Source organism: Mus pahari, chromosome 7 (assembly GCF_900095145.1).
Source record: "Mus pahari chromosome 7, PAHARI_EIJ_v1.1, whole genome shotgun sequence".
In the NCBI taxonomy this organism is placed as follows: Eukaryota; Metazoa; Chordata; class Mammalia; order Rodentia; family Muridae; genus Mus; species Mus pahari.
The window spans coordinates 35798172-35822852 of record NC_034596.1 but is presented as its reverse complement, the minus strand read 5'-3'; the positions used below and the strand labels follow the sequence as shown (position 1 = coordinate 35822852).

Sequence of the window (24681 nt, the reverse complement as noted above, 5' to 3'; positions counted from 1 at the left end):
AATCAGGTGGTTTGTTGAGACTATTAAACAAAATTCACACCTTATAAATATATGTAACACAGTGGGAAAGAAAATTTCAGACCAAACTCAGTGGGGTATGATTTCTTATTAAATATCTGGGACTAAATAAGCCCTATTCCTTTAAACACTTTTAAGATGTAAAAATTCTATGGGAAAGATACCAGAAACTTCAGTTCTCTTAAATCTTAATTGAGCTCTTAGACTCATCTGCATTCTCATGCAGAAAAACCTTAGCCTCCAAAGCGAGGACCATCAACCCAGTTGGATACCATTTTGTAACCACAGAATCAAATTTCACACTACATAATTCAGTTGTTTTATTATTAAGACATAACCCAAGCTTTAAGCTAATAGAGTAGATTGCATGAAGTTGATTGATGTTCAAAAATATATTATTACTATGTGTGGGGCTTTCGGGGGAATGGGCACACTTATGACCTATATGATAAAGTCAGAGGACACCTTTGAGAACTAAGCTCTCATTTTCCAATATAGTTACCCAAATCAGGCTTGCACAGAAAATGTTTTACACACTGTGGTATCTCTCCAGATCTAGATCATTTTTTTCATCAGTTAGTAAAGGTTGTAAAATATTTCTTCTATTTAATAAATCGGTATCATCAGCATATAAGAAAACCTCAGTGCTAAAATCTGATACTAGATCTTCAAAATAGACCTCTCCATGCTAAAGAGTATGAAAAAACTATAGTTAGAGTGTTATCTAAACTGCTGAACAAACAAAGTTTCTCTCATACTCATATAAACAGAAAAGTGCATTTATTTAACTAAAATCTATGGATTGCTAGATTTGTACAACAGTTAGCTCAAAACTGTTTCCTCAACAGATTTTTGCCAAATAAAAAATGTATAATCATATGATCAAAACAATGTTAAGAAAACCATAATACTCGACTATTTAAATTATGGTAATACTGAATTTGTTTTGAAAAATAGAGCTAATGAATAGAATTTTGTCCTCATTTTATTTATTGTACGAGGTAAACAGCCATCCAATTAGTAATTTCAAACATATTGAACAAATGTATCAAGTATTTTGCCTTTAACATCTTGTTAGAACTCCAGTAAACCCAGCTGCTATGAACTTCTGACCTTTGATCTCTTTATTACTTGTCAATGTCTAATGTAAATTAATCCATTTAAAGTAGCATGTATGTGCATATTCTACATAAAGAAAGTATATATATTACATATATATATAATATATATATGTAATATATATGTATGTATACTTGTGTGTGTGTAATCCTCACAAAGAAAATTATTGTCCAATTGAATTTAAGAACGACATCTTACATCACACTTTATTTCTAATATGTTCAATGTTTTCCTGTTTCCATAGGGATAAATTTTTATATTTCTTGTGGATGAGTTGTACTTTCAATTTTTAAAAAATCAGCTGCAGCTTTCATACCTCACAAATTTTGTTAATGTTCACTCATATTTATGGAAGAATTTTCATTTAGTCTTGAATAGGTTCCAACATAATTTAGCAGACCCTACATAAACCCCCTACTACTGATAAAGAACATAGGTTCTCCTATATAACTATTCTTTATGGTATGTATCGTTCAATGGATGAGCACCTGCTTAGCGTATGCAAAGCTATGATACAATCTCCAGCACCAAAGACTCCTTAAAACATCATACACTACTCGGTCTAATGTCTGGCAGAAAATATACTGACCTTCTTTTTTACTAATATTTTAACAAATATCTCTCTAGATAATTCACTATCCTGTGTGTATAAAATATTTTAGGTTATAAGTATATCTCTCTGAACACCAACAATCATAATATAACAATGTACATGTCACTAGTTTCTTTTTTTTAATAAATCATTTTGTTCATTTACATTTCAAATGATAACCCCATTCCCGGTTACCCTTCCTATCGCCCCTCTTCCCCTCCCCTTTGCCTTTATGAGGGTCCTCCTGCACCCACTTACCTACGCCAGACTCAACACTCGAGCATCACCCAATGCTGGGACACCACGCCTTCACAGGACCAAGGGCCTCCCCTCTCGTTGATGCCCAGCAAGGCCATCCTCTGCTACATATGTATCTGGAGCCATGGGTCCCTCCACGTGTATTCTTTCATTGGTGGTTTACTCCTTGGGAGCTCTGGGTAGTTCGGTTAATTGATATTGTTCTTCCTATGGGGTTGCAATTCCCTTCGACTCTTTCAGTCCTTTCCCTAACTTTTCCATTGGCATCCCCTGGGCTCAGTCTGATGTTTGTCTTTGAGTATCTACATCTGTATTGGTCAGGTGCTTGTAGAACCCTTCAGGGAACAGCCATACCAGGCTCCTGTCAGCCAGCGCTTCTTGGCATCAGCAATAGTGTAAGGGTTTGGTGTCTGTAGATGGGATGGATCCCTAGGTGGGGCAGTTTCTGACTGGACTTTCCTTGAGTCTTTGTTGCATTTTTTTTTTTGTCCCTGTCTTTCCTTTGGATAGGAACATTTCTGGGTTAAAATTTTTGAGATAGTTGGGTGGCCCTGTTCCTCAACTGGGGGCTGTGTCTATTTACTGGAGGTGGTCTCTACAGGTTCTGTCTCCCTTTGTTGCTAAAGTCATCCCACTTGGATCCTGGGAGCCTCTCCCTTCCCTGGCATCAGGGACTTTCTAGTTGCTACTCTAAGTTCCCCATCCCTCAGTGCTTCATAGTTCTATTGAATTTCCTGACCTTCTGTTCTACCATACTGTTATCCATCAGAATTTGTATTCGTCTCACCACCAACAAAATGTTTTGATTTTCTCTATTAGACTTTGACTCAAACAATAGTGATAGATGTTTCATATTTGATGTGATGAACACCTTACAAATGACTCCAGTAGGTGGTTAAATGGTTGTACTTTTGCTGCATTGTGTGACACCAGCTTAGGGTCCTTTAATTGATCCTCTGGACTTCAGCTTCGGGAGCCAGGACTTTAATTATGTTTGTGCATTAGGAGGCTGTAATTGTTAAGTAAGTGAAACGAACCTAGAGGAGTGTTTTAATCTGAACAAAAATCCATTTCCTCATGCTGCATGCCTGCAGCAGTTGCCTGTGCTAAATCTTGTCCTGTAGCTGTGATTATCTTAATGAAATCACGGACTTTTAAAACACACATGCTGCTCCTTGGTTCATCTAGTTGTATTTTCCTCAATAACAGATATTATTAACCCCTCATGACACTGTGAATCACATTGACTGATCAACATTTTCAATACGTAATTTACTATGTATTCATTTTTAATTTTGAGAGAGCCATCAGTGCAAATTGGTGGCTTATTAATTTTTTCATCATATGCAAAAATATGATGCAAATGCCAGCAGTGCTTTTGTAAGTGTCACTTGTCTGCCAGGTGCTATTATTGGAGTCTCTTAATAACTCCCATTTAGGAAGAATTAGCTATGCTTAAACACTGATAGTAACAGCATGTATTATTCCTTCCCTATGAATTAGAATTCATTATGGGACCTAAGGGCGTTTTGTCTGGATTAGATGGAAAATTAGAAGAAACCATGATATATGAAAATCTTTTATATTTAAGATGCTGTTAAATGGAGAACACTTCACTGCCTATGAATCTCTTACATTAATACAAGAGATTATGTCAAAAACTGGAACTGCTACACAGTGTTTACAAAACCAAAGGCAGTATGTGCTTAATTTTTCTATCAATGGCACTTAATTTACAGAATACAGACAGAAGCAAGAGCTGTGGTCACATTTCTCAACCATGCACCCTTCTCTATTACACAGCTTATTACTCCTCATCTTCCCCCAAACATTGCCTGCTATAAAACATTCAGGATTAATTTGTTTAAAAGCACATATAAAATAATTCCATGTTAAAATGTGCATGCCATCTAAATATTTATAGATGTATTAGATGTGTCTTTCCTCTTTCTTTCTTTCTTTCTTTCTTTCTTTCTTTCTTTCTTTCTTTCTTTCTTTCTTTCTTTCTTTCTTTCTTCCTTTCTAGTTTTTTCTTATTTTTACGTTTTTACAGTCCAGTCATTACCCCCTGCCCGTTGTGCCCTCTCACAGTTCCTCATCCCATTCCTCTTCTCCAAGTCTCCAAGAGGATGTCTACCACTCCCGCCAGGCCTCTCCACTCTCTGGGACCTCCAGTCTCTTCAAGGGTTAGGAACATTTTCTCTCAATGAGACCAGACCAAGCAGTCCTCTGCTGTATATGTGACAGGGGCATCTGGACCAGATAGTGTATGCTGCCTGCCTGGTGGCTCAGTATGTGAGGGATCTCAGGGGTCTGAGCTTGTAGACTTCCTCTGCAGCTTCTTACAAAATTTCCCTAATTCTACCACAGCAGTCTCCATGGTTGGGTCAGGAGCCTAGCATGGCCATCCTCCACAAGGCCCAATGAGCAGCTGAGACTGGTGCAGATACTTACATCCTGTGACATTCTTAAACCTCCTGCTTACTTAATTGCCATCATCTATTTATCATAGTTAAGATCTTTACTGAATCAGCAATTCTGCTTTATACCATAATCGTAGAGCTTGAAGAACTTTCTTCCTCCTTTTCATATTCTGGGAATAGAGTGTGGTACCTTGCACATTTTAGGAAGACAAGTGGTCTCTTACTTCACTTTAGACTGCATATACAATAGCTCAATATGTTATCAAGAAGATAATTTTGAAATACACTGCTCTGAATTCTAACATAGGGTTGTCGATTAAATGTTTCCATCATGCATTTATAGTTTTAGAAAGATCTCTACGTAAGATGCAGCTTAGTGATAGAGCACTGTCCTTGCATGACAGAATCCCAGGGTTTGATCCTTGGTGCTGGGGGTTTGTGGGAGGAGGAGAACAGAGATAATTATTGTGTAAAATATAAGCCCTGTTTCTTTTGTGCAGTTATAAATAATGAAAATATATGCTGACAGGAACTTTGTACTTATTGATAGTAAAATGCCAAATTATATCCAAGTAAGGTGCTTATAACCACATTATAATTATCTATAATTAAATAATGGATTTAATTTGTTGGAAGGTGTGTACTAAATGACCCAAGAGGAGTAGAATTTCAAAACACCGAACATACAAGACACAGCCATATTATTTATAATTTTATTTTAAAAGATTTTATTTTAATTTTTTAAATTTTATTGTTTGTTTTTTATTGAAGCTATTTTTCATATAATATATTTTTATCTTCCTTTTCCCATCTTCCAACATCCGGAGAGACTTTCCACCTCTCTACTGGTCCATTCTATGTCTTCTTTCTCCATCAATTAAGAAAACAAATAAACAAAAATCCAAAGAAATCAGAATAATTTTTAAAAAACTCTTATGCACACAAATATAAAAACAAAGTCATAAATCTTATACCTAACCAAAATATCAGTGACACAAAAAATGTCCAAACAAGCAGTATGAGACAGAAAGTCTACAATAATATCAATGAGTTCATTTTGTATCTGTCATATACTGTTGAACATGGTTAACCTGCTCAGTGAGACTCTAATGCAGCACATTATTTTTTTCCATTGCAAGCAGATGGCAATTAGAGATCTCTTCTATGTAAGGACTGAACAAACATGTTTATTTCCACCAGTTAGCACTGGGACCCCCTCTGGCTTAAGCCTGTCCCCTGCAGGCCACAGCAGTCTCTGTCAGTTCATATGCATGTCACTAATAATTGTGTCTAAGACACTATTTCCTTGGAATCATCTATTATCTGTGGCTCTTAGAATTTTTCTGCCTCCTCTTTAACAGACCTTTTGGAGCTCTGACAGGAGGGGTTTGATGAAGATATTCCATTCTCCAAAGTCACTCACTCTCTGGAAATTACCCAGATGTATGTCTCTGTGTTAATTCCCATGTGTTATAGGAAGAAGCCTCACAGAAAATGGATAAATACGTCACTGATTTATGGGTATAGCAGACTGTCGATAGGAGTTATTTCATTCAAATATTCCTTTAGCAGAACGGTCGTATTTGTTTTTATTCCTAGGCGATCACCTAGCTAGGCTCAGCTCAGGTTCTCGGCCACCTGAGCAGTGTGGGGCATGGGTTTCATCTCATGGAATTGAGATTAAACCCAATTAGAGAGTGTTTAGTTACTACCGCAATGGAAAACCATCTTACTTTGAGAGTAACCTTTCTGATTTTGTCTTTTGTGAGAAAAGAGACTACATTGCTATGCTATCGAAAAGAAGGGCGGGCAGAATGAGATTTGGAAATATGTATTCGGACCATGAATACAATACTGTCAGTCTCTTTCTTCAGAGGCAAGCTTAGATGGAGCCTTTGCTCCCAGATAGATGCTGAGAATCCTGACATGAATAATACTTTAAAATTATGGAATCTAAGGTGCTCTGTGGTTTTCGGCTTACATGGGTGTTTTCAGAAATTGGGGAGTAGTAGAAAAGAGAAAAGAGATAGAGTCTGGTTACTGGTGCTTTCATTAGTAGATTGCATAACTTTAGGCCAAAATATTTACTATATGTTAAGGAATCAGTATTTCTATTGTAGTTTCCTCACTGAACAGTTAAGTTAGATGATAAAATAGATGGAGATTTTGGAAACTGATGAATGGTAATAAAAGCTAGAAATCCCAAATATTAGGAGAGCTCATTCAATTTACTGGCTAGTTGAATCTCTGAATGCAGTTACAGAATCACATATCCAAAATAACATGGCCTTGTGAAAATTAGTTGAAGTTAAACAAGTATGATTATAAGTTAACTAATGGCAGGGAAACAAATGGAAAATTCTAGTGAAAAACCCAGACTAAGAACAGGGGTGAATTTATCTATCTATCTATCTATCTATCTATCTATCTATCTATCTATCTATCTTTCTTTCTTTCTTTCTATTTATTTATTTATTTATTTATTTATTTATTTATTTATTTATTTATTTATTTATTTATTTATTTATGGTATCTAACAAGCTTATACCTAATAGTACACTATCAATTATCCTGGTTATATTTTTGTGTCAGGATAATCCATGCCAGGGTCACCTGGATTGAAGAGCCAAAGTTAAGAATTGTCTCTATCGGATTACCTGTAGTGTAGGCTGTGACATTTTCTTGATTGATAATTGATATAGGATGGCCCAGTCCACTGTGGTTAGTGCTACCAATTAGCACCCCATACTCTATTGCATAACAAAGCAGGCTGAATGAGCCATGGAAAGCAAGTCAATAAACACCATTGTCCCAGATTTTTGCTTCATCTCTGTAATGGTTTGTATATTCTTGGACCAGGGAGTGGCACCATCTGGAGGTGTGGCCTGGTTGGAATAGGTGTGACCTGGTTGGAGTAGGTGTGTCACTGTGGGTGTGGGCTTAAGACTCTCACCCCAGTTGCCTGGAAGTCAGTCTTCCAGTAGCAGCCTTTGGATGAAGACGTAGAACTCTCAGCTCCTCCTGCACCATGCCTGCCTGGATACTGCCATGCTCCTGCCTTGATGATAATGGACTGAACCTCTGAACCTGTAAGCCAGCCCCAATTAAATGTTGTTTTTATAAGACTTGCCTTGGTCATGGTGTCTGTTCACAGCAGTAAAACCCTAACTAATACAATCTCCAACCTTGCCTCCTCTCAGTGATGGACTGATCCCTGAAGTGTAAGATGAAATAAATCCTTTTCTCCCCAAGTTGCTTTAGGTAATGCTCTTTGTCACAGAAATAGAAAGCTAATTAGGACATCAATCACACAAGGTTTAAAAGCCCAGGACACATAAACCTTCTCAATTTTTACACAGAATTCTCCTTCAATCTTTTTGAAGTGGGAACATCAAATTGGAGAGTGATGACATACTCTGCTCCTGAGCTTCTGAGCTTGTAATTCTTGAGTTTTTCTTTGAATATCTTGTAACAGGAAATGAAGAAGTATCACAGTCTTTGCTGTTAGAATTCAGAGAATTAAAAAAAAAAAATAAATGGACACCTAGTGTGTTCCATGGCGGTATTGGGTAAATGATTTAACCTTCCTCAGATTTCTGCAAAATGGTTTCTTAGTACTTGCTTCTGCAATAATTTAGAGGTTCCAGTAACTACTGCTAATGGAGTTCTGCCCTATGAACACATGGCCAGTGTGGATCTTTAGGTACATAAGCAGGATGGAGTGACTCTGTAATTATTGCAAAAGCAGACTACATCTCTCCATCAAAAATGAGTAACGGACAAGCCCTATTTTTAGTGTTATTCTCTTGAGGGAGAGAAATAAGGACAATTAAAGTCCTTCCAGTCAAGAGCCAGCATAAATTACATGGGATCATTCAAGATCAATTTATGATATTACTAAGAGTTTCATGATCTGTCATCATGCATTAGTGTTTGCCAGAGAAAGTAGGCCTGGAAAATTAGCAAGGGTGAAGGTGAATAAAAGTCCCATCTCATGCACAGAAGCTCTGGGCAAATCACCTATCTGGGAATCATATCCATATACAAAGGCTTAGAAATTTGTAACTTGAAAGTAGCTATATTTCTAAAAATAAAATGAACCAAATTATAATGAAAAATCATGTTATAAAAGAAAATACATTTGAGTTTCTTCAAAGGATACTGTTGCACATGAATTATTTTCATCACTAAAGTCATTTTAAACTACCCCTATATATTCTCTCTCTGTGTCTCTATCTCTCTGTCTGTCTCTGTCTCTGTCTCTGTCTCTCTCTCTCTCTCTCTCTCTCTCTCTCTAGGTATGAGTGTGGATTTTTGTGTGTCTGTCTATCTCTTTCTCCATTGTGAAACTATTCTGACATGCTAACTAAAAAAATTAAAGAATCTATACAAGATACTCTTTTATTCCCATAATTGAATGATGTGCCCTATAGCATAGAGATTCTTTACAGTATATAATTTGCATCTCAAGAACTTTAATGATAATAATTTTGTACCAGCAGAGGGCTCCCTGCTGTAAGGTAGCTCTGTACCTGTGAAGGCCAGCCATGTCTGTGAGTGAGGCACTGCAACAGAATTAATATTTGCACTGGGCTTCAGAAATAGCTTAACTCCTGTGTTTAATTAAGAAGTATAAAAAAAAAATGAATGGAGCGAAGCCAAACCCACTTGTGATGCTTGAAATATAATTAATATTTTCATCATGCAACGTTAATCTTCCTCTGCTGTCCCAGCTTGAAAGGTTAATACACTTTAGCCCTGTAGCATGGGTGCACAAGCACCTGCGGCCCCATTCTCTGACAGCTTCCTATGTTTCTTCCTTGCAGTCTTAAGCAACAATACTTATAATGAAGCAACCATTTAGTCTCCTTAATTCAGTGATGCCTATAAATTGAGAGTAATGAAAGTCATTAATTTAGATTAGCACTTTTGACTTGGACTACAAAAATTGTCACTTGAAATGGTCCAACAAATATTGCCAGAAAGGAACAATTCTTATTTTTTAAAGACATTTTCAATGCTTTTCTGAACTTAGTTCTTATCTCTGGCAGTTCTCTCCAAAAGAAACATATAAAAGACTTCAGTCTGGCATCAGTGGGAAGGGAGGCCCTTGGTCTTATGAAGGCTCGATGTCCCTTCATAGGGGAATGCCAGGGCAGTGAGGAAGGATTGGGTGGGTGGGTGGGGGAGCACCTTCATAGAAGCAGGGGGGAGGGAAGATGGAATAGTGGGTTTAAGGAGGGGAAACCAGGATGGGGGATATAACATTTGAATGGTAAATAAATAAAATAACCAATAATTTTAAAACACTTTTAATATCTCATTAAACAGTGTATGCATACCAGCTTTGTCAGTTCTTTGAAATAATTTTATTATCAGTGTTATGATAATTTGAAACAGCATGAATTACGATGTCCTCCTAATGTTATTACAACATGCTAAGCCAACATTGTAGAAATATTCATTGCAGATTAACCTGGTGAACATATTGATTCTTTTCCATTCTAATCTTTTTCATGTAGTTGGTATGTGTTTATGTAGTGCCCCACTATAGATGACTGGTTTGCAGAGTCAGATGTAGGTTCACATACACAACAATATATTTAAAGATAACAGAGATGTATCTAAGCATATACTTTTAAAAAATGTTAAAGGATCAGTTGTCAAACCAAGAAAACAGATGTAATTTTCACTCTTTAAATGAATGCAAGCCCCTGTTTCCTTTCCATATTCATTGCCACAGAGAGAGAAATGAATACAGCCTCAATGGATATGAATTATTAGGTTTTAGTGAGAGCAAAAACAAACATTTCACATTAATTTCAACAGAAAAGCAAGTGTGAACAGCATAGGTAAAGAAATGGCTTCATTTTTCATTAACTAAGTAGCTCCTGTAGGTACCACGTAAGATACCACTCCTTCTCAGTGTCATAGTGATGCAGCATGGAGGACTGACAGGATCTGTATGCATCAAGGCTTTTTCCAAGAGCCAGAGCTGAGTTGTTGTATGCTTCTGACACCCCAGAAAGCAATGCAAACCGAAAAGAAAATCTAAAGAAAGAAAAAAACGAAAGTGAATCAAAACTTTTGTTCCGATGAGTTACATTATTTCCTGGAAGAAAACAAACACAAATAATTTTACACAGTCATATTAACTTATAACTTAGCAAGCTGTTCAAGGATGGAATTTAGTCAACTTAACAAGGCATGCTATATGAAGATAAAAATAAGAATAAGAAGGTATTTTTGCTCTTTTTTTTCTCTTACATTTACAAATATAGATTATTTAAAGATACAGGGTTAAAAACTAGACACTGAACATAATAGAACAGTTTTTTTCTCTGCATTTGTGAGTGCTGAATCCTGTGTGTTCTAAGTTAGATGATGTCATTGCTTCAATAGTTTAAGGAGGTTTAGGAATATGAGAAGTGAAAACACTGTTGAAGAATCATTTTCCTCTGAGGCAATATAATCTAGCCAAGTATGCATTTCATTCAACAGGTATGAAATCCACAAAACTGTGGCTAATTTGCCTTCCCCATCTTTTGATATCACTATGTATTAAAATGTAGGTACAAAATTTTTCTTAAAATTGAAGATATAACTTAATCATAAAAAAATATCAGCCTGGGGAGTCGATTGAGTTTAATTTCTTGCTTTTGGGTAACACCAGAAACTCAAAAACAAATCAATAAACTTGATATGTGAATTTAGCAATAAGAACCACACAGCTATTCCCAGCAAGAATAATGGCTGTAGTATTTTCACTCTGTGTAATCTAAATACAATATCCCATAATGCACCTGTCGATGCACTTCTTCCCTCTGTTCCTTTTGTTAAGCCATAGGACAGCCTTCCTGATCTCCATTTTAGGAGAGTTTTAGACCAATGATGAAAGAAACAACCAAACTCACTGTAATAAGTTTGTGATAAGCCAGACTTATTGTAACATCTATGGGGGCAGCCTCCCTATATCACTCTCTATATAAGAACTGTGCCAACCCCTTCTCCAAAATATGACAATACTACCAGTTTCCTGTCCCTAAAAAGACAGTTACTGTTTCCGGAAGGTGCATTAAAATATTCAGTGGAAAACTACTTAAGCAGTAGATGAAAGCATGGGAATATGTCCTAGTGAGGTACTGACATAAAGATAACGACATCAACTGAGGCCAACCATTAATTTACACAAACACACTTGCTATCAGGACCAGAATAATGAAACAATGTCAGCAACAAACAAACAAAATGACCCAAATTAAACTAAATAAATTTTGTGGAATACTGATTCTTGGATGTGATGCATTGTCCAACTTCAACCTTCTGGTTGTTTCTAGATGATCAATAACTGGAATATTGTCTAATCATACAAGCTTGTTCCCCTCACTCTATTCATTCCTTTGAGCCTATTATGCCCCCTAAAAATGAAAAATAAAATAAAAATCAGTACACATATTGGAGCAGAAGACAAGAATAATATTAACATTTTGGAATTGCTTCAGAAGTCAAGCACAATGTGTTTAATGGCTGGTTTTCAAATTGTTTCTTTTGACTGTAACTCAAGAGACATGACCTCATGAGATTTCTCATGGCAGTGCCAGGTAAAATAACACCAGGAGCAGAAGAAAATTGTGAATACTCCTAAATTTGAGTAGCAAGCTCCTTTTGTTTCTGAAAATGAGTTAATGTTCACGGGATGGCTGAGAATACACCTTTAGAAGAGGGTCAGAAATGATGTCTATAATACTGGTAAATACTTTATTTGAATTTATCATATTAATCAAATCATATTGTCATATTAATCAAAGTACGTTCTAGTAGAGTCTGAAATATATATGGCAATAGAAGATTTTATTAATTTTGAATCTGAAGTTTAAGACTTTTCCATGGAGAAGGATTGAACTCGATGAAAAAACTCATTGGTCATAATGTAATTTTTCCTATTCCCCAAGTATGGATGGTCCCATTTAGATTATTCATACTTCTATCTAGCTTCTAAGTGATACTAAAATGTCTCAACTGAAACTAGAGTGAAAAAGTTAAAAATTACAGGTTATGACGTTATTATTAATCCACAATTATGGGAAGGCTTTATATCTTTGAAACTCTGGTCCAGTTGGGGCCTATAAACTTCCTTCCTACCAAACCCATGCACTGACTATTCCCTACCCAACTCAAGTGCAGTCAACACCCTACGAAGTAGCAGGGTTCATGTTATTCAGTTTCTCTGTTTGAGGCATCTATGGAATAACCTTTCAAAGAGAGGTACAGCTGGTGGATCTCAGGTGAGTCAGTCAGACCTAATTAATGTGCTATAGAGATGCTTGTGTCAGGTACACACTTGGTGTCTTGCCCAGACTGTGTTGTCTGAACCCACCAACGCAGTTTGGAAGACTGGTATCTCATTTGTGGATGAAGCAGTAGGAACTCCAACATGTTAAATGAATGATTACCAGGCTATCTCAAGAATATCAATAGCTGGGGCTGTGCTTCATATTTGCAGTAGTTCCCAGAAAGCCCCTGTGCTCAATAACTGTAGAAGGTAGATTAATGACATAGCATCCCATCCACAGTGATATGGTATGTTTTCGTTTAAGAGTAACAACTTTGATTTGCAGGTTTTAAAGCCAGTAACTGCTATGCTGTTGAGATGTTTTCACAGTCAATATTTTAAGGATGAAAATTAGACCTTTAAAATATAATGACATATACATTGACCAGTGGTCACAGAAATGACATAAAATGACTATGAAGACTAAACTTGTCCTTATTACTGAGTCGGTGTTAGAAATATTAAAGTAGAAGAAAACAAATGATTTTTATATTTCTGAACATATATGAATAGATTTATTATATTACAAGATATAACAAAAAACTAATAAATGATTTAGTAGAAATAATTATTTGTCATGAAACTCACAAAACACTTGATTATTAATATCAAATCTGTTAGTATTTTTCTAAATTAGGTTGGATTATTTGTTAAGCTATTCATTTGTGTTTCCATAGTCACTGAGATTGTATGGGTTTCATTCAAAAATAGACCATTAACATGTCTCTCAGTCAAATGAAATCAGGGCCACTACATCCTTGCTTAAGCATAGTGACAGAGTAAATATTGTATTTATTGTATTGTATCATTTTAACCCATATTTTTAAGTGATATTTATATGTTCTTCTAATGTATAGATATGTTTTCTGATGAATACAAATTCAATACTTACTCATTTTATCCTAGCTCTGACCAATCCCTTGATTTTAACAGCTGGATGCAAACTATGAAACAGAGGAAGTTCATTCCCAGTGTCAAGCCCTCCCTGTACTAACACATCATTAGTGGTCCTTGTCTTCGGGCTATTTTCCTGACTTTCAAGGGATTTCAACTCTCATGCCTGAACTTTGACCTGTACAGATGCTCTCTATGTTTCTTCCACCTCATTCTAGAAAGATCATCAGTTGGCAGGTGGCTAATCTGAGCAGCTAATCTCTGTTAAACACCCCTGGGAGCTATTGCCCCTCCCAGCTAAGTCTGTATCTGAGGCCTTGTTGAAAATGACTTAAATATAAGCCAATCAGGCTTCTACCCTACTGGAGGGCAACTCATGCATGCAGGAGGAAATTTATGCAAACGACATGCCAAAAAGTTGCAAATCCTCAAATCACAAGCCTGGATGTTTGACTTCTTATATTCCTCTGTGCATACTCATCTCTTCTGGTTTGGGTACACTGAATGTAGCCACTCAAATACACCCAATGTCCAAAAGAAACAACATCTTTTTGAACAGTAGGCCATGGCAGTGACAGCCAGTGGGCAGTACTACAGTTTTTATGGAGGCTTAAAAAAAAAAAAAAAGTATTCACAGCATTTAACTTTGATATAAATTTGCAGGTGAGACATATGATTTAAAATTTCTTGATTAACAAGAGAATGAACATCTATGGGATAACTCGTAGCTTGGCTTTGGCTACTTTGTGAGTTCTTCTTTCTTCTACCCTTTTCTACCCTTATTCTCCCACACTTTCAACCACATAACCCTAAATAGAACAGGAATAAAAAGATAGACAGGAAAGGAAAGGGATCCCTGAATAAAGTCAAGGGTCAAAAAGGAGGCAACAACATCATTAGATGTCTTCCCACTGATTAGGGCCATTGAGGTCCTTGGGGCAAGTTTGATCTTCTCTGACAGATACCTAATTTCTTCTTGTTTTTGCTTACTTTTTTGTGCACTACTACTTAATAAACCACACTCAACAGAAACTAACAACAACCAACAGCCAACAATCCACCCCTCTTCTCGGGACTTTAGCATTTATATACCCTCTAAAAAGTCCCCAAATTCCAAATATCACAGAAACTATCTGTAGCTGCAAGCATGTCAATGTGTTAAGGCATTTTCTAAAGGGGAGGATCATTTATTCTCTATGACTAAGGAGAGAACCTCAGTTATTAAAATAGAAAACTACATCTCTGTAAATACTAAAAATCATTTTATTAAAATCAAATTTTATGCAAGTGTGTAAGTTTACAAAAATGTACATTTCTATAATTTCCTAATACTCATGATAGGCACATGTACTCACTTGTAGCTCTGACAGCTCATATATGAGCCCTAAATAGAAGATAATATTTTCCTATAAAATGTATTTCTTTCTCATCCAACTATTAATATGTATAAATTAAAAACATTAAAATAAAGCTATATCAAATGAAAACTAGTTATTGCTCTCTGGGTTGGAGTTAAGAGCACTGGCTATCATGCAGATGACCTGCTCTTCCATTGCCAGCATCTATATGGTGACTTATTACAATCTGTAACTCTGATGCTAGAAGATCTGATGTATTCCTCTGACTTTCACAGGCACCAAGCACACACATGGTGCACATATATACAATGCAGACAAAGCACTCATATATATATATATATATATATATATATATATATATATATATATATAATGAAATGATCTAAAAAGTTAAAAAGATTGTTTCCTTAGTCAATGAAGGCTGAAAAACAACAGTTATTAGCTATGGTGATGATTGCCAACAATTATACAATTATAAATAAGAACTACTTTAATGAAAACATAAAAAGTAACTAAACTATATAAAATTGCCTGGAGATAGATATATATACCAACACTTTAAGCACCATGTTTTCAGTATTTTCAAAACGACTTTTGAGCATTGTGAACTTAACACTGAACGTGGCTCGGCTTATAGAATATTCTACAAATGGCCAAGATACTGACTCATATGTTTCCAGAAAACTGTAGTATTATTGAGAAGTCCTGAGGGGGGAGAGAGAGAGAGAGAGAGAGAGAGAGAGAGAGAGAGAGAGAGAGAGTATGTGTGAGTGGGTGTGTGGTTTTTTTCTAAATAATTTCTTACTATGTAATCATACTATATTGAATATGATGTTTTTGGAAAATTTACTACTATTTACTTTACAAATGAACTGTTTATTTTTACCATGTATTTAATGAATTAAAATTCTAAGCCTTAAAAAAGCAACATATTTATGCCCATATATAAATAGGAATTGTTCAGAAAGAATATATTTTATTCTTTAAGTATCTCCTGATATTAGTTTTATGTAAGAAAATACATTAAACATCCTTGTTTAAGTTAAATAAAGTACAGTTTTAGGATGATGTATCAAAGCATCAGAAGACATATAATTTTTTTAAAGCTTTTAGCTGATTCCTATACTGTGAAAACTTCCTTACTATTTCACACTAAGCTAAGCCAGTGGAAACAATCTAAAGAAACTAGCTTTACTGATACAAGAGACATATTATCCATGTTAATTATCTCTTCAGCCCCAACCTGATGATCTTATATCAATACACATAGACACTATGTACAATATATACATACTGGTTTTCATCAAAGCAATTCTTACTATGCATATATACTATGTACAATAATATACACACTTCTGAAAGTCTAGACCACCCCAGAATACGTGTGTTCCTTTCAGCATTATTTGTGAACTAGTCTGCTCTCTATCCAAACCGCACGTGAGCTATCACATAAACACTCGAGAATGACAAATATTCTGAATGGGATTAGGGATCACTTAGAGGTCTATGAAGCCTACCTACAGCTCAGAACACGTGTTTGAAGACAGTTGGCCTGAATTAGCTACCGTGCATGCTAACCCATCTGGTTGGAATTGTAGAAACCATAATTCGCATAGAGTGAAAATACATGCTACATTTCTCAAAAACATGTGTGGACTTTTCTTCGTTGAATTTAAAGGTGGAATTAATTGTCTGTATTGATACACAAAGGAATATTAACATTAATAAGTTTGTTTTCAGATTATAGTATCTGCTGGTATGATTTGGAAAAATGCTTTTGTTGCTGAATTCTTTTCTTGCTTATAAACAATAGTGCTGATCCTAAAGAGATTGTTTTTTATTTTTTTCCCTAAACTTTCTAAAGATTTTGGTATATTCTTACTAACCAAGCTTCCTTCTGTTTTGTTTGTTTGTTTCCCCCTTTCATACATTAGACATTTATTCTTTCATTTTGAAGTTGAAAGTGAAATTACAGTGCGCTCACTGAGCTGGGGAAAACTTTAGGGGAAAGGTTCATTTTCCTGGGACTCTGTACACCAGGGATCTTCTCAGACTTATCATGGAGCAGCCCATTGTTTTCCTTGTATGCATGTGAGAAGGAGAGAACAACGCAAAGCAGAGGCAAACTCATGAGTGTGAGCAAACTGCCTCAGCTTTTAAGAAGCTGGAACTAAAACCAGAGTATAACAAATAACAAGCACTTGAACATTACCTAGTACTACTTTATGCTGAAACGTTTATATACATTAGTTCCTGATGGGTAAACCATTCTAAATACCCTGACACTATGCATTATGATATAAAACTGAATAATGACTAATCTCTATCTCTCTCTCTCTCTCTCTCTCTCTCTCTCTCTCTCTCTCTCTCTCTCTCTCTCTGACAGTTAGTGGATTTAAAAGTTTAATAATAAAATTTTTTCATTTAATTTTATTAAAGATTTTATAGTCATAGGTATTAAATCAAAGCACTTATAAATGGGAAAGAAATACCCCCACCATTGCAACTGTACGCCATAGGTATACACATTTCTTTTGTACTCCTATACATCTACACAAATGCTTTGCTTGTAAAGAGAAATGAATTCTCTCTGAGTTTCTTGTGATTGCTTACTACCAGGACAAAATTGCTTGACTTATATCCAGTACATTTGAAACAGAAAACTTTTGAGTAAACTGTTGCTAGATCATAGTCTTTCAGTGTCCCTAAAGAATTATTTCTAATGAAGATATGCATGACCACTAATCTAAGATTTTAGATATCTATATTTCTAACTTACTTCTCCCTAGTGAAATTACAGCATTTGTTTTCTAAAACAGAACTGTGTTTCAATAAAATTCATAAATTAGTCACAAGCCCATTTCTGTATTTAATGAGTGGCAGCTAACCCCTCTCCCCAAAATCTTGTCATGGATTTTCAGTGCATCCAGGACCAAGATCTTAGGTCCTGAGCTAAAGTTTTTAGGTGGCTAAAAATTCAATATTTATACAATACACACATTGGCAAAGTCACATATTCATGAATACAGAATTACATTAGCAGTGCTTTTCAGGATATTTGGTGTGGAACCAAAAGTTTCTTTGTATTTGTATACTACTTAGCAAATACAAACAAAATTCTAATAAGATGTGTCCTATTTTTCAGGAGAAAATGCTAAGTTTACAGACATAAATAATAGTGGTGTCCAGTGTTAAAAATAGGACCGTCTATCTTAGAGAGGTTTTTTTTGAAAAGAAACCTACACTGTTTTTGCTTGCGTCACAGGGGTGATTAGAGCCCCAATAAATGGGAGCCTCCAGAGTAGACTAATAGAAGGCCAACAGCCCACATATGGCTTGCAGCTTGAGGGATTTCTCAGAGTTCTGCCAGAGATGGAACTGCCCAAACAGCTTTCTGTGAATGTCCTAAGTCATAAACTGCATCCTACTAGGCCAGGCATGCCAGAACTTGACCCAAGGGTATACAGAGCCGTGGCTGATGGTTAATAATGACGACTTCCTAAGGAAGCTACAGCTGCTTTCCTGAAAGACATCCCAAATGCCTGAACTTTCCCTAACTTTCCATTAGGACTACCTGTTCTGGCAACACTTCCAGCAAAGGGAGAGGCAGGCAGCAGGCACCCAGCTGTTTCTAATACGTTTGGCAATATAGGTCCTGATTATACAAGAGCTGCATATATCCAAGGTTCATAGTCTAGCTTTAAAGCTGTAAAAAACAAGAAACAATGAGAAAATGTGAAAGCCCTTGTGATGGTTTGTATATGCTTGTCCCAGGAAGTGGCACTATTAGGAGGTTCGGCCTTGTTGGAGTAGGTGTGTCACTGTGTGTCTGGACTTAAGAACCTCATCCTAGCTGCCTTCAGATGAAGACATAGAACTCTCAGCTCCATCTGTACCACACCTGCCTGGATGCTGCCATGCTCTTGCCTTGGTAATAATGGACTGAACCTCTGAACCTGTAAGCCAGCCTCAATTAAATGTTGTACTTATAAGAGTTGGATTGGTCATGGTGTCTGTTCACAGCAGTAAAACCTTAACTAAGGCAACCCTTAAGGCAACTGGACAAGGCAACCACATAAGAGGGAAAAGGTCCCAAGAGCAGGTTAAAGAGTTAGAGATATATCCACACCTGTTGCTAGAATTCCCATAAAAACAGCATAACATAGAGACATAGAGCACTTGGTGTAGACTTATGCAGGCCCTGTGCTCCCTGATTCCATCTCTATGACCCCATGTGAGCCGTGCTTAGTTATCAGGTAGACCCTGTTCTCCTGCTGTCCTCTATCTCCTCTGACTCCTCCAGTCTCTTTTCCCCATCTTGGGTGAGCTTTGGATCTCTGAGGGAAAGGACCCTAATTTGTCCTGTTTGTCTATAGTCTTGTGGAGCTCTGCTCATTTCTAAAAAGGAAATGGATAAGGAATAGATCTGGGGAAGAGGGGAGGTTGGTTGTTGGGTATCTAAGGAGAGTGGAGGGAGAGGAAATTGTGGTAGGGATGTATTGCATGAAAGAAAAATCTATTTTCAATATAAAATTTAAAAAATAAAATCAAGCCTAATCATATAACAAAATTGATTAAATAAAAAAGCTGTAAAAACCTAAAAGTATTAGCGTATATACCAAGACATACATCTCCCATGTTGTGAATGATGACAATAGTAATAACTTAATTATGAAAGCAAATGTATTACAAAAGAATATATCATGAACCGAAGGAATCTACACAAATTGCGGGACACTTTATATATGTGGATAGTAATTTCAGAGTCAAAAGTGCACATTTCTGATCTTTCCCAGAGGATCTTAAATAATATAGTGTAATATTTGTCTAAAACACCCTACAGTAATTAGGCAAATCAATAGCATAAGTGTTTCTTGAAATACTCATTGGCAGAGATGAGAAAAAGCAATAAGCAACATTGATTAAATTTCAAGAAAAGCAAAATACTAGAATGATAAATTATGAGAACAGACAACTTGCAATAGAATTCTGAGAGAAATGGGTCCAATCTGAAGGAATGTATGGATGAAGAATGAGGAGGACCAGCATGGCAGGTGCACAGACTTCACATCTTCTATACTGTCTACAGGATACTAAGACAAATGTCTATTTATTGAACTATTAGAAGCTTCAATATAGACCTAATGTAAAACAACTATATATTAAAGTCACAACTGACAAAAATTTAGATTCTAGCTCTTTGAAACAAATATGCATGCCATCTTAGGAATTCATTAATTATATATTGTTAGGTATTGCAATTCAAAAAATAGTATAAAGACTACTTCATATGGGAATGGATGCACAAAATATTATGTGAACTCAACCCTCATTAGATAGCATTTTCTTTCTTCCTTTTTGGACACAAAGAAATATATTTGAATTACAGATTTTTTTCTTAAATAAATACTTAATGATACTAAACTTTAAAGTCTATATTTATAGATAAAAATGATCTTATAATTTCATTGGAAATATTCATTGGAGCAATGTGCATGAAATTGTTTTACAGCTTCAGTGATGTATCTATTAAGCAGGTGTTACTGGGTTTTGTGTATGCTTTCATGTTATTAGTGTCGTTGCTGCTACTGACTCAGGATAACAGGGATGTGTCCTAAACTTTGTGTTGAAAATAGTCACATAAATAAATTCTTCATTGTTTTTATTTAATTTTGATTGTTATTGTGCAAGACACATAGGAACCCAGACATGCATATCAAATAAATGCAAAAATAGGTGATAGATGGAAAACTATATATCATTTATCCAGGTTTAAAATAATTCTAAAAATGTATCATATATGGATAAAATAGAAAAATCTCTGAAAGCAAAGAGCAAGAAATTGTTTTAAAGACCAGGTGATTTGGCGTCACATTAAATTTACCTTTTTCATATGAAAAATAAAAGGTTTTTAATAAGACAACATGTTGTCTAATTTACATACTAAATTTCTCTATACAGGGAAACATCACAATCCAGGAGCCAAAGCCATGCTGCTGCCAGTAGGCCTTCGATAATGCTTCAGCTTCTTGATAGAGTCCAGACATACACTTAGCCATGTGGTCTGTCCCAGCTTCAAGTAAGTCATCTGTTTTAGCTCCCTTGGCAAGCAGATTAAATTGATTTAACTCTGTAGCCTTACCAAGCCAACTTGCTTTTGATGAACCATTTTTAAATGGAGAACTTTCAGTGATATTCTCACTTAGGCCAAACACTTCTTTTACCAGAATGGGTCCTTCTCACTCTTTGTCTTTGAAAAATCACAAAGTCAGAAGCATTAAAAAAAAAAAAGTTGTAAAAGCTCCAAAACCATGGGTTCTATAAAACCATTGCCTGAAAGCTCTGAAATCCGAGTTGTAATTTTTGGTCACAAAGTGACTAAGTCATTCTATTTTCTCTAGAAAAAGTGGAAGTTACCAGCACAGAATGACAATATTAGAAAGTTCCCAGGATTATCCACAAAAATAATTACATTTGTTAAGAAAAGAGCTCAGATAAATAGTCTTATGCAAAGCATTGGCATAACATGGTCACTAAATGAACAGAGGAAGAATCATAAAAAGTATCTTGTAGAAAGTATTCTCCATGCATTTTGCAGAATGTAGAAAGACTAGAAATGAAGAGAAGAGTGGTATTTTAAATTACCAGTTCCAGATAACAAAATTTGTAATATTCACTGATATAGTGGTCTGTGACATTCAGTTGTTGAAATCTCACAAAACCAGGGTGTATAAAGATCATCTGTAAAGAGTAATGTATAGAATATTGCCAAAATGATGGCAGATAATGTATCAATAATGAAGTTGATCTTTGTGAGAACTGTGCCGAGGCTCAGTGATGTGAATACAAAGTGAAATACACTGGGTACTGGGTCAAGTATATGGGCTTTAAGGACCACAATTTCAAAGGTAGAGAAGATATGTATTGCCATCGTTCAAAAATACAAAATAAAATTCCTTGGTCATGGTACAAAATGATAACCTACAAATCATTACTTAGTTCAAGGTTCATTTTATTTTCTTTCTGCAGAAGGATAAAATTTGGGGGAGATAGACAAAGCTAGAGATAAGAAGGAGAGAGAGAGAGAGAGAGAGAGAGAGAGAGAGAGAGAGAGAGAGAGAGAGAGAGAGATATTGAGAGGCTGAGAGACAGAGAGAGACAGATACACACACAGAGAGAGGATCTTAGAATTCTTAAAATAATAATGATATACTAAACCTTGGTGGTGAACTTATAAAATATTTTCTTACACCTTAGTACAATAAGAGTTTTGAGAAATTATCCTGAGCTATGAATGCGTATAGAAGAATACTGACTGATGGCACATCTTCCTGATACTGGGGCTACTGTAATGATTCTGGCATAACTAGGGTTAATTCTAGCTTATTATGCTAGAATATGGAACTGAAAGTGTCCAGAGGCAAAATTACATAGAAAGTCCTTTAAACAGTCCTTATATAATAAAATGGTTTGTATATAAATTTTCCTACTACTAATATTATATATACCAGTTGAGAACTACTATGCTAGACTGAAGAAAGTGATAAGGGAAATTTTCTATATAAAAGTCTGGAAATTCAAAGAATTTTTCCTGTGGGGAGTAAGTTGTTTCAATTAAACCCACATCCTAGGCATTTCGAGTTTATATTTCATCACAAGTAATATTTCATCATAAGAAAGAAATATTAGCAATAAGCTCTAGCTTCTCCCCAGTGAGCTTCTTCGTGTATACTACTCTAGTATATATTTAATATATTTGTTTCTTTCTGTAAAGGTCAATTACATGCATTCTCACTTAAAGATAACTTTCAAATTATTAGAGAACCTTATCTTCACAGTGATGCCAGATATTGTTGTCCAATTATATTATTTCACCTCTTTTTCTTTATCAAGTTATGCTCTTCAGCAGTAAATCAGTCTGCCATAGAATATTTAAGTTCATTTTTCTCCTTGTTAAGAAGAAAAAGTCATTTCTCTGTTGAAGGACATCTGGGTTCTTTCCAGTTTCTGGTTAGTATAAACAAGGAGCATGTGTCTTTGTTATATTTTGGAGCATCTTTCCAGAGTGATTGTACTAGCCTGCAGTCCCACCAACAATGGAGGAGTGTTGCTCTTTCTCCACATCCTTGCCAGCATCCCATAGGAAGAACAACAATATCAACAAACCACACCCCCAAGAGCTCCCAGGAATTGAACCACCAACCAAAGAGTATACATGGAGGGACTCATGGCTCCAGCCATATATGTAGCAAAGAATGGCCTTGTCAGACATCAATGGGAGGAGAGGTCCTTTGTCCTGGGAAGGCTCAATGCTCTAGTATAGGGGAATGCCAAGGCAGGGAGGCAGGAATGGTTAGGTGGGTGAACACCCTCATAGAAGCAAGGGGAGGGAGAATGGGATAGAGTGTTTCCAGATGGGAAACTGAGAAAGGGGATAACATTTGAAATGTAAATAAATAAAATATTTAAAAAAGAAAAAAAAGTAGAATAACATGAAGAAGAAGAAGAAGAAGAAGAAGAAGAAGAAGAAGAAGAAGAAGAAGAAGAAGAAGAAGAAGAAGAAGCCCCAGAGAAACTTCACAGAACCCTGCAAAGAGATTTTTTTTGGTCCTTGACATTATCAATGGGTGAATATTGTTGAAAACTTAATAGGATGGAAACAAGAAGTGATCTATTCTAAAGTCTGAAGAATGAATCCTCATTCAGAAATGTTCTTTTTCTTTCTCATTTCCACTTCTCCTTGTTTTATTCTTATCCCTTTTGCTCTGGTGAAGTGAACTACAAATTCCCAGATGACCTGAAGACAACATAGCTTGGTTTGGGGACCGGAATACTCCCACATGGGTTGGTGCCCAGGTCAGTTGGCATGATATTAGTACATTTAATTTTCAAAACACATACAGTTGGAACAGATGTGTTTTGTAGGTATTGCAAGATGAAGTTCAAGAGTAAGGAGGCCTGGGCAATGTTGCAATCGAATATAGTTAGCGGTCACTCTCTGAGACTAACGCCTGCTGCTAATCACAGCTTGTCTTGGTGAAAAGCAGTTTATATTATTTGTGTATAGCACTGTGGAGAATATCAAAGCTACCAAGAGTTGAAGCAGTACAGCAGGAGCTCCAGATCTGTATGTAAATTAACCTCACAACATGGAAAGCATTATGTTGAGGGTTTTAGGAATTTGGAACTCGAAATGCCTAGGATGTGGGTTTAATTGAAACACGGTATTATGACAATCAGTTTTTCTCTTGAGACAATTTTTTTTAAAGGTACATACAAATGTGTAATTGAGCATTGACATATTACATCATGGAGATATATTCTAAACAAGCCCTATCTGTTTTATGGCATTTATTTCACCAAATACCACTGGATATTCACAGATTCCTCTCTTCAAGCAAAGCCATCTGAATAAACGAGCAGCATGCTGAGGTGAGCCAGTCAGCTCTCTGATGAAGCCAGGCCTCAGAGGCTCACACATACACAAAGCACTTCTTCTGGAAAAATATTCCTGGGCTTTCAACATAAATCAGGGTCAACACATAATACAATCATACTCTAGTGCATTTAAAAGCTGGAAAACAGTCTAACTAGGATGTGGCTGCTTCCAGCAAACCTTCAGGCCAAACAGCAATCAGAAAGAATTCATGGCTTGTGTTTCTTTTTTTTTTTTTTTTTTTTTTTTTT

General features: G+C 35.9%; 1 protein-coding gene across 1 annotated transcript in view; it reads right to left on the bottom strand.

Moving 5' to 3' along the window:
• Window positions 1-9721: 9721 nt before the first annotated feature.
• Window positions 9722-24681, bottom strand: part of Agmo (alkylglycerol monooxygenase) — a 304766-nt gene continuing 289806 nt past the window's right edge. Inside the window, exon 13 of the mRNA XM_021202587.2 lies at window positions 9722-10461. Within this exon, the coding sequence (XP_021058246.1) occupies window positions 10381-10461 (81 nt within the window). The 3' untranslated portion in view covers window positions 9722-10380. The remainder of the gene's footprint in view (window positions 10462-24681) is intronic.